The sequence below is a fragment of the Crinia signifera genome, chromosome 5 (genome assembly GCF_055691185.1).
Source record: "Crinia signifera chromosome 5, ASM5569118v1, whole genome shotgun sequence".
NCBI classification, from domain to species: domain Eukaryota; kingdom Metazoa; phylum Chordata; class Amphibia; order Anura; family Myobatrachidae; genus Crinia; species Crinia signifera.
Window position 1 is genome coordinate 7,273,239 of NC_139221.1, and position 13,476 is coordinate 7,286,714.

Genomic DNA, 13,476 nt, shown 5'->3' on the forward strand with positions numbered 1-13,476 from the left:
CTGGTGAAGCACTGTGTGCCAATTACAACACATCATTTCTAGGCACACCCCCATGCACTAACACCTGAACCAATCATGTGTCTCCATTGTCTAGGCTGCATCATAGTGGGACAATACAGGAAAGGCGGAGAGTTCCTAAGGAGGGGAATCTGCAAGGTCATCAGTAGTCAGGGGCTCCACTAAACAGCACTTCCATTACATGTAGTCAGTAGGATCAATCCTCCTAATAAAATGGTACGGTGATACAGTGGTACCTTTATACAGTCTGATGCATAGAAAATATGCATAGATGCAGCTATTCCCATTATATACATTTATACCCCCCAATGACAATTTAAGGAAGGCTTTAGAAATGGCTTTGCAGGTTATACCCCGGATTTAGAAGTTCCACTACATACTAAACTGAGCCCCAGAGAGATGGAAAGGGATTAAGACGCACCTTCCTCAGACGACACGTAATAAAGCCCAAAGGAATAAACCTCCAATGCACGCTGCCATTTAGGGACCATGGTTAGGTAACGGAACCTCTGGAAGCCAAGAGACTGGAAAAAAGGGGAGGGACGGTTCATGCACACTAGTCTCATGGTGCTAATGATCTGACAGGCGTCTCAGCCTCCAACCTTGATCTTTGACCTCAGTTATATTGGAGGCAGCTATTACCCCGACAGAAGCAGATTTAGCCAAGTGGGCACCGTGACTCACAGGCATGGTCTGTCTTAGGTTGGGCATCCCACTGCTCACGTGTTCTAGTTGTATTGGACAGTCAGCACATACACGTGCTGTGCATTCAGTCATTACGTAAGGGCGCCCTGTGGTGTATGTGCTGCACACATACAGTATACTATATGCGCCAGTAGTTTATGCTGCCCCCTGGACAGGCTGAGCACAGGGGAACGTTCTGCACAAAGTACTACTGTATGTAATGCATTCCTTTTATGGATGACTGATGACTGTAAGAGAAGCTGCCAATGCAGCAGTAACTGAGCAGAAACTGAGGCATCACATACAATAATGGTGCAGTGGGTACTACACCCCGGCCCCAGCGGACTGGATCCTCCACTTGCGAATACAAAGAATGGGCCCTGTTATTATGCGGTGTAGGGAAATCCTGATTCACCAGGTGAGAGGAGAAATAGACCGCTTCTGTCCAGCGTCACCCGGTTACATTTCATGGGGTCCGAGTGTCTCATTGTACAGACAGTCACCCGGCTGCTCCCACAGGTTACACTCATGGATGCTCTATTGCTGGGAGAACAGAAGCACGCTGCAATGCCGTCACAGAGGGTAGATGTAGATCAGCCATTCTATGCTGCGGATTGGTCCCACATGGAAAGCACCTTAGAGGTAGAACCAGTCTAGGCTGAGAAGCTGCAGGGATGCACAGAGCAGCTTATCTGTGTGACTCTAGTACCAGCCCCAATGGCCACTGTACTGTCTAGTCCCTGATGACACAAGCTCTATAGGAACCACCTGCCTCTGTCCAGTTTCCAGTACTCTCTCTGTAGACCCATCACCTTCTACAATGTAATCGAGCAGCTAAGTGCCAGAGATGGGATACCATGAGGATCAGCAGCATTTGCAGCCAATCATCACACTCTCCCTGAAGCCGCTGTGTCATCTCTTCAATGAGGCAGGTAACATGGAATATATGTATAACCTACAAGGTCTGGCCCATACTATGTTACACAGGCAACACATGCTTTCCTGTTACTGTGCAAGAAACTCTCCACTCCGATAATCCCATCTCATAACATTTATTACCATAATACCAGGGGTAGAAAAAAGGATACACACTGGGCCAACTAAAGGGGAGAAAAAGGATACACACTGGGCCAACCAAACACTTATTTATACTGACTATTGTGTAATGAGAGACAGACAGACATATGGCAGCATGCAGTGGACAACAGGGCAGTACAGAGACATAACAGACCATCTGAGGTTTGGTGGGGAGGGTATAACATTCTATTACATCAATAATGGATGGCCGACCTTGGCTAGGTGGTGCAGGGGGCGTGAGCGCACCATTAAGGCAGCTTATCCCAGGTTACCCGTAAACACAAGATGTGCCCAGAAACTGTCATGGGTAAGTAAGAACCTGAAGGCACTAACCAATTTAAGAATCCGTTGACTTGCCGAGATGGTTTTTGGGATCCGGGGTATGCACATACTGGTGTAGTGAGTGGATTTTGACACGCGACATTTTCAACAGACTGTGTAAGGCGGGAACACTATAAGAGAGGAGGTAAAGATTTCATAATGCAACATGAAATGTGATGTAAATGCAGTTACTCTACAACCCAGTAAGCCCACGGCGGCACCGTCCTCGCGCTTCACGCCAGCGCCGCAGACACAGCCTGTACGCCAGCGCCGCAGACACAGCCTGAACGCCAGCGCCGCAGACACAGCCTGAACGCCGCAGATACAGCCTGAGCGCCAGCGCCGCAGATACAGCCTGAACGCCAGCGCCGCAGATACAGCCTGAATGCCAGCGCCGCAGATACAGCCTGAATGCCAGCGCCGCAGATACAGCCAGCGCCGCAGATACAGCCAGCGCCACAGATACAGCCTGAACGCCAGCGCCGCAGATACAGCCTGAACGCCAGCGCCCCCTTTACAAAACAAATCTATCCTCAATAATAAATGGTAACACATAAGAGCCTGCAAACCAAAGGATCTTTGATGTAGGCCAATCCAGCCAACATGGCTACTGTCAATATACAGGTTGTGCCCCCTGAAGTGGAGTTCCCTCTAAGCTTCATTTGCAGGGTGCCCTTTTTGTGTGTGGCACTATGCGCCCGTACACTGTCCCCCACAGCGCTGAAATGCCGCTGAGAACTTTTGGTGTGTGCCATCATGTGTAATGGGCATTATGGTGCGTGGTGTAATGTGTAACAGGCATTACAGCGTGTGCCATAATGTGTAATTGTCATTATGACAGAATATGTAATGGGTATAGCAGAGAATGACAATGTTTAATGGGCGTAATCCTAGTGCAATTTTTTTCCATATGGATTTTTTTTTTTGTTCCTAATGTAGATTTCTAATATAAAATGTGCCCTCCCAATTTAAAAAAGAAAAACCCCTCCCTAAAAAAATCCTAGAGTGAACACTAGAGGGCCATTAACATTATACCAGGGAATGGACAGTGACTGTGGGGGTAACGGGAGTCTGTACGTTGCGGTCACACAGCACTGGCGCATCGGAAACGGCATTAGAAGTGCAATCTATGATGGTCAGATCTCATCTTAGCAATAGTGGCCTATGGAGCAATGCCATTTAGCTGCAGGAAATGTAGCTTCCAGGCCCCCACGTTGTGCGAACATGTGCAGGATTAGCCGCCCCAGGCAGCTGTGCCCACAGCTAAACCACACCTGCTACCAGCCCCAAAGCTTTACCCAACGCAGCGGCCTGCTCAGGAGGGTGCAGCCTGAAGTCTGACAAGTGGGAGCTGGAGGGGTTTTAGGGTATTTCTTCCATGAATGCTGAGGGTACAGCTCAATTCAGGGCAAGATCAGAACCACTGGAAAGCGGAACACAGATGTCACTGTGCAGAACAATTCCCAAAGTAGTGGTGTCCGGTGTTCCCTACATAGACCAGAGAGTGGTACAAAATGTCAGCAGATGGCATATCACCGAGGCTGATTAGCATTGGCACAGTATTGCCAGCAGCCGCCCAACGCCATGAAACCGATAATCTGTCACCATTAGGACGTACACTTCAAACCTCTGACCGCCTGCACTCGGGGCCTGATTCTGGTGGACTCGCTAAGCAGCAAAAATATAAAGTCACAGCATAGCGAGTCACCGACCGCTCCCCACCCACCGCAGCCATCCCCTCCATATTCAGAATGTTTTGCATAAATATCCATTCAGAGGGAGCGTACGGGGGCGAAATCATTCAATTAAATGATTTTTTTCCCCTGTTTGTAACATAAGTTTGTCTTAAACCTATCTTAGCGGCATCCGGCTCCGATGTACTGTGACCTCAGCCGCCCACATTCGCATGGCCCAGCATTTTCCTGGGTACCCCCAGGAAACACTGGCCATCCCCATGCAAGCACCCCCACCCCATCTGCATCCCACCCCATCTGCACAGCAGCTGTGCATGCACAGTGTGCAAATACGCCAGGGACCGAGCACACCAGAATCAGGCCCCAAGTACAAATACGCAGCCAACAAGCCCTTTATTACACAACCTAGTGCTCGGACACAGAAGAGGAACACAGTGATGGAATACACAGGAAGAGCTCTTCTAGGAATGGTAGACCAAAGCATCACAATGGCTCTTACTGCAGCCAATCAGGGCAGTGTCTGGGAGGGACACAGGAAGACCTAATATAGCAGAGCTACAGGAGTTCTGCATGGGGAGTGTGCGGGGGAGTCAGTGACTTCTGCCAGGGAATATGGACCTTCCACAGGCAGCTCTGCTTCATACCACATTACAGACTTTTACAGGAGTTCTGCATGGGGAGTGTGCGGGGGAGTCGGTGACTTCTGCCAGAGAATATGGACCTTACACAGACAGCTCTGCTTCATACCACATGACAGACTTACAGGAGTTCTGCATGGGGAGTCGGTGACTTCTGCCAGGGAATATAGACCTTACACAGGCAGTTCTGCTTCATACCACATGACAGACTTACAGGAGTTCTGCATGGGGAGTCGGTGACTTCTGCCAGGTAATATGGACCTTACACAGGCAGCTCTGCTTCATACCACATGACAGACTTACAGGAGTTCTGCATGGGGAGTGTGCAGGGGAGTCAGTGACTTCTGCCAGGGAATATGGACCTTACACAGGCACCTCTGCTTCATACCACATGACAGACTTACAGGAGTGTGCGGGGGAGTCAGTGACTTCTGCCAGGGAATATGGACCTTACACAGGCAGCTGTGCTTCATACCACATGACAGACTTACAGGAGTTCTGCATGGGGAGTGTGCAGGGGAGTCGGTGACTTCTGCCAGGGAATATGGACCTTACACAGGCAGCTCTGCTTCATACCACATGACAGACTTACAGGAGTTCTGCATGGGGAGTGTGCATGGGAGTCGGTGACTTCTGCCAGGGAATATGGACCTTACACAGGCAGCTCTGCTTCATACCACATGACAGACTTACAGGAGTTCTGCATGGGGAGTGTGCGGGGGAGTCGGTGACTTCTGCCAGGGAATATGGACCTTACACAGGCAGCTCTGCTTCATACCACATGACAGACTTACAGGAGTTCTGCATGGGGAGTCAGTGACTTCTGCCAGGGAATATGGACCTTACACAGGCAGCTCTGCTTCATACCACATGACAGACTTACAGGAGTTCTGCATGGGGAGTGTGCGGGGGAGTCAGTGACTTCTGCCAGGGAATATGGACCTTACACAGGCAGCTCTGCTTCATACCACATGACAGACTTACAGGAATCAGACGGGCGATTAGGATTAGCAAAATCATTACACGAGTCTGTTACCTTCACCTGGAGACTCAGATTGTTATAATGGCTTGTACTACTGTAAACGCCTCTAGTGGTTTTATTAAGTCTAACCTGCAACTACATCCCCCCCCCCCTAGAGTCATACAGAAAGTGCTGGAGACCCCAGCCCCCTATAATTATGTCTACAATACCTGGTTGGGGAGTGCAGTGACTAAAGGCCCATACACACTGGGCGAATGAGCTGAAAGCAGCTCAAAACAGCAGTGAGCGCTGCTGTGCACTCCCGCAACATCGCCGGGAAAGCTTCATCTGCTGGTTATACCAGCAGATGAGCAGCTTTCAGGACGGCTTTGCATAGTGCTCCGCTATGCAATGCCGTCCAGTCCCCTCCCCCCCCCTCCATCGGTGCTGGGCAGGGGGAAAGCCGCTCAGTATGTATGTACTGAGTGGCTTTCCCCGCATCAATGAACGCTATCATCGCTGTCTATAAACGCTGGGCATAGTCGCCCAGTGTGTATGGACCTTAAGAGGTCCAGCTTGGGACAGGAGGTAAAGCCCTTCAGCTACAGCCCCAAATGTAATCTTATTTGTTCATTAGTGGTTTTGGTAGGAACAGCCCAAAGGGAAAGACAAGCATCGGTACATTACAGATGAACGTGGAACCACCACCACATTACCGCTTGCTCACAGCTGACTGGTTCCTGTTCAATGACATATTACATATAGAATTAGGTCTAAGTTACAATGCAGACACTAAATTTCTTTACACCATTGGTGGCCGACCTGCGGCTCCCAACACAGACAGCCTCTGCCAGAATGATACATGAGGCTGGACTGGTGCTGTAGTGGCAGGGGGAGGCCGGAATGACACAAGGTTACTCTGGTGTTCGAGCGAATGTTTATTTTATTTTAAACCAGGAACATGGCCTAGTGGACAAAAGGCCATGCCACATATCCCCAAAAATATGCATTGGCTCTGACCGGTTGGCCACCCCTGCTCTACACAGCACAGTCGTGTCCCCATACGTTACAGTTTCAAGCGGGGATTGCCTTTGATGGCGTGTACTCTCTGCAGCGTGCCAGGCAATGGAGGAGACAGTGCATAGTTGCAGGTTTGTGGCTATTCTGCATTCCACTATATAAACCATTGCAGTGGTTCCCAGCCAATCCTCAGGACCCAAACCAATCACATTTCCCAGGTCACCAGCAGATGCACAGCTGTATCCATTCACGGACACATTTGAAAGGATCAACAGGTGGAGCTAATTATTCTGTGAGGAGACCTGGAAAATATGCACTGTTGGGGGTACATAAGGACTGAGGATGGGAACCGCTGCCCTAAGCTATACCGTAGATGGCAGAGTGCCAACAGATTTCTGCCATCTGTTCAATAGAGTAATATTATTATTTTAAAGAAAGGCATTTACATTTCAAAAAAGAATAAACCAAGACATCAAGAATAGTTATCTTATGGTTAATTTCTGCCATCTGTGGCAAAGCAGATGGTTAACCATCAATGGCCATCCACGGGGTGTGGTATGCCGGGCCGCCAGTCATACAGACATCGGAATCAGGGGTGCGAGCGCAATGGAGCCACGTTGCTGGCTCACCACAAGTTCTATTCTCCCTCTATGGCGGTGGTGGACAGTCACGAGGGAGAGTAGCTGTTTTCAGACGGTATTCCAATGTCGGTGTACCGACTGTCAGAATCCCAACTGCCGATCCATGTCTCAGCGCACTAGGCCCCCCACTGTCCGCGAGAGAAGGTCATTCAGCTGTTCTCATGAATTCCTTTGCAGGTGTGACTCACGGGCAGTACAGTAATGGGCCCCATACATCAGCAATCACAATTCATGGATTTCCAGATACAGGGATTCTACAATCTGACTTTGCCCACACATTACAGATTTATTTCAGTGATCGGCAGATTTTTCATCTAAAGATTGCATCTTCATATCTGGAAATTGCCCAATCGATTGTCATTTCAGCTGTTTATCATAATGTAAATAGATGGAGAAGACGAATTGGGAATGCCCACACATATAAAAAAGATCTGCAGATAATACCAGATTATTAAACATGTTTAAAAACCTGATTAAGCAATCGATTGGCGATTTTGATTGGGATTGCCAAAAGGGGGAGCCCACACATCTAAAATTAATTGTGGCAATCATCTCCATATCTGAAAATGGTCACAATTAATTGCTGATGTATGGGGCCCTTAACTGTCACTTATCCCACAGTGAATGGAGTTTATTGGTGGTAGCAGACTTGTGTGACAATGACAGGACAGTCTCTGGCTACATCACAAAGCAGACAATGTTTTGGTGATACAGGAGGACCCATTATCTGGACCCGTACCATGATAAAATGTCATCAGGTGTGTGATCATTGGGTATCTTGCCCAGATAACCAGCTCTATTAGCATCTGGCCCATGGAATTCATGTGTGGACCATTCAGAACTAGGACAGTTTGTACAATAAAATAACATCTCAATGTTTAATTCTACAGTTAAAAATGTTTCAAAACATTTGCATCAGGATTCTCTGGACAGTGGCGGTGGGCACTGCCGTTAGGACGACCGTCCGGGACAGTGACACAGGAAGGTATGCTTATTTATGCATATCAACAAAGTTAATGTAGGCATCGCTATTACACACTTCAGCGCTGGCAACGGAGACACCAGAAACTCTTTAGATGCATAAATAATCATACCCGCTACACACTGCCCATTCATCTCCCTCTATACCTCACTATAGACCCGTTTCCCATCGCCCAAGAACAGGATACGGACAGCCGTTCCCCAGGTTTCCTAGCTTGTACAGTACGCCTATACCTAGCCAATATTTCATGCACAAGAAAAAGAAAATATTTGTGTGCCAGCGCTTGCTGTTTCAGTAATTACACGGTTCTCATAAAAAGAGCTGTACATTACCTGCTGACTCCATCCCAAAGTGACCTGGTTCAACACCCTACAGACACCCCTTTGTCTCATTGGATGAAAAATCGTTTGGGTTTGCATTATCCCTAAAGATCCACACAGAGGAGGAGAAGTCTTTATAAAAAGGGAACCGTGAGCCTTTGAAAACATAAGGCATTTCAGAACCATCGCTGTCACAGATTCTGGACTCAAAACCTTACCAGACGGATTGATGGTAATATAAGTCAGCTTACAAATCCCCCCTATTACGGGACTTTATCCTATATGAGAATAACCTCAAGTGATAAATGATTCACCAGCATTTAATTTTATTTCTATATTTATTTTTATTTTCTTATTAAATGTATGTATGTATTTTATACGTTAATTAATTAAATATATTTTTTATGAGAACCGTGTAATTACTGAAACAGCAAGCGCTGGCACACAAATATTTTCTTTTTCTTGTTTACCAATTAGGGCCTGACAAGCCCTGTGCCAGCAGCTAATTGATTGCGCAACACACAATTACCCCCTTTTTTTTCCAATATTTCATGCACAGTGGAGGTGGTCGGTAACACGGCACGAGACCTGGGCCTAAGACAGCCGGAGAAGCACCTGACACTAATCTGGTGGTCGGTAACACGACACGAGACCTGGGCCTAAGAGACAGCCGGAGAAGCACCGGACACTAATCTGGTGGTCGGTAACACGAGACCTGGGCCTAAGAGACAGCCGGAGAAGCACCTGACACTAATCTGGTGGTCGGTAACACGACACGAGACCTGGGCCTAAGAGACAGCCGGAGAAGCACCGGACACTAATCTGGTGGTCGGTAACACGAGACCTGGGCCTAAGACAGCCGGAGAAGCACCCAACACTAATCTGGTGGTCGGTAACACGACACGAGACCTGGGCCTAAGACAGCCGGAGAAGCACCCAACACTAATCTGGTGGTCGGTAACACGACACGAGACCTGGGCCTAAGACAGCCGCAGAAGCACCGGACACTAATCTGGTGGTCGGTAACACGACACGAGACCTGGGCCTAAGACAGCCGCAGAAGCACCGGACACTAATCTGGTGGTCACAGCACATGCAGGCATCTGTAGTGGTAATTAGTGCCAATCAAATGTCCTGAAGCAGTAATAAGGGAGGAGAAGTGGCCAATGGCCACCAATCAGCACTGAAGTAACATCTATAATTTGCATAATATACAATTATACAGAGCAGCTGATTGGTTGCCATGGGCCACTTCTCCCTTATCACTGCTTCATACATCTACCCCAATATTCCCAATGAAAGGTATCCGGAATACACCTGGCCAGGCAACCAAGCTCCCTTTTACCTACTACAGGAGACTATAAACACAAGAGCATCTACCCACATGAATGCATGCACAGAATGTAAATATAATATACAGCGGCAGAGAAGTCACCAGGGAGAAGAAACTCATCCAGCAAGGTATCTGCAGTGCCAAACAGATAATACATTACACATAAACGGGGCCTAGTGCCAACATTCACCAATAATGGTGCCACACCCATCCCATGCTGCAGCGTCACTGTGAGGAGCACTCACCGTCACTGAGGAGCACTCACCCATAACGGTGCCACACCCATCCCACGCTGCAGCGTCACTGTGAGGAGCACTCACCCATAACGGTGCCACACCCATCCCATGCTGCAGCATCACTGTGAGGAGCACTCACCCATAACTGTGCCACACCCATCCCAGGCTGCAGCGTCACTGAGGAGCACTCACCCATAATGGCGCCACACCCATCCCAGGCTGCAGCGTCACTGTGAGGAGCACTCACCCATAATGGCACCACACCCATCCCATGCTGCAGCGTCACTGTGAGGAGCACTCACCCATAATGGCGCCACACCCATCCCATGCTGCAGCGTCACTGTGAGGAGCACTCACCCATAATGGCGCCACACCCATCCCATGCTGCAGCGTCACTGTGAGGAGCACTCACCCATAATGGCGCCACACCCATCCCATGCTGCAGCGTCACTGAGGAGCACTCACCCATAATGGCGCCACACCCATCCCATGCTGCAGCGTCACTGTGAGAAGCACAGCCTCGGCTACAGTATAACTCACCCCGCAAGGTATCTGCAGTGTCAAACAGATAATACATTACACATAAACGGAGCTTAGTGCCAATATTCACCTATAACGGCGCCACACCCATCCCATGCTGCAGCGTCACTGTGAGGAGCACAGCCTCGGCTACAGTATAACTCACAATGAATACAAGCATTCTAGGCTAATTTAGGAGCACAGGTAAGGAATGTTAGTAACAAACGGAAAGACGCTATAAAAGCAGCGATAAAGCCCTCCTAACACAAGGTGGTGCCCTATTACTACCCATGCCACCAGTGCTGCTGCCCTCCTAACACAAGGTGGTGCCCTATCCCTACCCATGCCACCAGTGCTGCTGCCCTCCTAACACAAGGTGGTGCCCTATCACTACCCATGCCACCAGTGCTGCTGCCCTACTAATACAAGATGGTACCCTATCACTACCCATGCCACCAGTGCTGCTGCCCTCCTAACACAAGGTGGTGCCCTATCCCTACCCATGCCACCAGTGCTGCTGCCCTCCTGGTGGTGCCCTATCACTACCCATGCCACCAGTGCTGCTGCCCTATTACTACCCATGCCACCAGTGCTGCTGCCCTATCACTACCCATGCCACCAGTGCTGCTGCCCTATCACTACCCATGCCACCAGTGCTGCTGCCCTATCACTACCCATGCCACCAGTGCTGCTGCCCTATCACTACCCATGCCACCAGTGCTGCTGCCCTATCACTACCCATGCCACCAGTGCTGCTGCCCTATCACTACCCATGCCACCAGTGATGCTCGCGCCTAGTGCAAACCAGCAACACTGCAGAAGTCGTTATCCCTCCCGGGGTTTCAACTGCCCTTGCCAATCCAGTTACCCTACATTTGCCCCCTAACTTGCTCTCTGCCGCATCACAATCCCATCCCATACCCAAAAAGTAAATTGCATTCCACCATCAATTAAACCATTGGAACAAAGTGACTGAGCAAGTGTGACACAAAAGGGTTCTCACCTGTTTGTCTAAGCTTTGAGGAGAAGGGCTGGGAGTGCTAGACGTGGCATCACGTGGACTGTCCCCGATTGGGGTTTTTACAGCAGAAGGCAACCGGCTGCCTCTTGTACTCAGCACAGCTGAGGGTCCGGGAATCAGTCGCGTTGTTGAACCGTCACACTGTGGGGAGTCTCCCAGAACAACACTTCCCTGTAAGGAAATCACACATCAGCTCCTGGACAGTGGTATCGGCGCCGCCATTCTTACGCAGACAGAACCGCTGCTGTCCTTCGTACTGCCCTTGGAATGGTTCTCATTGATCTTTACTACATTTGGCCACTGCTAAGGCCAGCTTTATTTTTTAATCAGAAGGTAAATTATCCTAATTTTTCTTGCCTCTTCATAACGTAACTTATTAACCCTTCATAATCCACTTCTGACCTTACAGCGGGGTGCCAAAAACTGTATCCCCCCCCCCCCCCCCCCCATGGCTGTCACACCAGGCAGATCCCACTCATAGCTTCCATTTCCTACACAGAACATTCTTCCTGCCTGACACAATTACTATTAAAACTGATTCCTGGGGGAAGGGATCACACCATAAAACTGCTGTAATCCCCGGCACGCAGTTATCACCCACTGTGAGAAGAGGGTATGTGATCACTATAAGCTGGCCGGGGGAGCACAGTGCAATGCCTGCAGGGCGGGGCTCCGTCATATCGCTGCTCTCACAGCTCAGGGAGTGGTGACATACAGAACTTACATTGCCAGGCACTACAATAATACAGGGACAAAGCACCAACAACGTGACTGGTATATAGCGTGTTCTGAGCAATACCCATGTCAGGACAGCCCCTGCATTAGTCCTACCTTTATCTTCCGGCAAGAGACAAGTCTCACGTGAAAGGAGATCGCCCAATGTTCCCATGCAGAATCTTTATCCCTTATTGTTTTTAGTAATGAGTACCAAGTGGCACAATTCAAATTGCTTGGATTGGATGCCCATTCCTATTAAATGGGAAATGTGCTGCTTGGGTGCCCAAACACTCGGCACGTTTCAGCTGCCATGGCAGGAGGCAGTGAGCTGGAATGGGTCGTCCCCTACCCCCCCCACACACAGCTATTCGTACCCCAACTGAGAACAATGCAATTGCACCATCTAGTGGCAGACAGGGTAAAACAATCGTTTTTTTTGCAATGCGCTAATTAGTGTGCGGTGGCCAACAGTCCACAGGTTGTGCCCCCCCAGCCAGTGATGGGTTTAGTCACTATACGCAGCTTTTACCAGTATCGTTAGGCATAACGAGCAAGCTTATCAATGGGTGCCCAAAACACTTGAAGTGCTACGTTCTGACATCCATTAATTATTGTGGCACTGAATCCGTAGGCCATATACTCAGACAGAATTTAGGAAACCTCCTGACAGACGCAGCTCTCACCTTAGTACAACGGATTTGTTTGTAGATCTCAGTCTGTTGTCGTATCCGAAACTCTAGGTCAGAAACCTGAGCCTGTAACCAGGTCCAGCGACAGATAATGGCAGCTCGCTCCACTGCCCACCTCCACTCAGGATGCTGGTCAGACCTGCATGAGAGAGACAAGGTTCATCGTCCATGCGGATTCTAACTGTAGGGGAAGCGTTACACATTCCTCGTCCTATAAAGTGATGTATGCGAGGGAAATCATAGCACTGGCTTCTGAAACTTATACATGGAAATGACAGTGACAAGTATCAGCGAGGGGCACACGCGTGTGGATTAACCATTAGGGGAGGTCAGAGCAGTAGAGCATTTCTCTACTGTGCCGCATACATGGAGGGAATTCTGGTATACACTAAACCAGGGGTGGGGAACCTTAAGCCCAGCGGCCTGATGCGGCCCCCGTAGCTGGTCTGAGTGGCCCGCCCACCTGCCCAGTAGTTTTGCCGGGAGTGAAGTACAGGGGAATTCTCACGAGAGGTCGGTGGTACCTGCGAGATTCCTCTTAATCAGCTGCAGCCGGTCAGTCCTATTCAGCTGCAGCAGGACCATTTGTAAGAGACATTTTTACA

General features: G+C 49.3%; 1 protein-coding gene across 2 annotated transcripts in view; it reads right to left on the minus strand.

The window, feature by feature from the left end:
* LOC146079902 (KAT8 regulatory NSL complex subunit 1-like) overlaps positions 1 to 13,476 on the minus strand; it is a 39,640-nt gene that overhangs the window by 14,366 nt on the left and 11,798 nt on the right. For both annotated transcript variants that reach the window (XM_083186593.1, XM_083186592.1), the window contains exons 2-4: positions 12,866 to 13,010; positions 11,448 to 11,636; positions 2,113 to 2,231 (exon numbers count right to left, since the gene is read on the minus strand). In XM_083186593.1, coding sequence (XP_083042719.1) covers positions 2,113 to 2,231; positions 11,448 to 11,636; positions 12,866 to 13,010 — 453 coding nt within the window. The remainder of the gene's footprint in view (positions 1 to 2,112; positions 2,232 to 11,447; positions 11,637 to 12,865; positions 13,011 to 13,476) is intronic.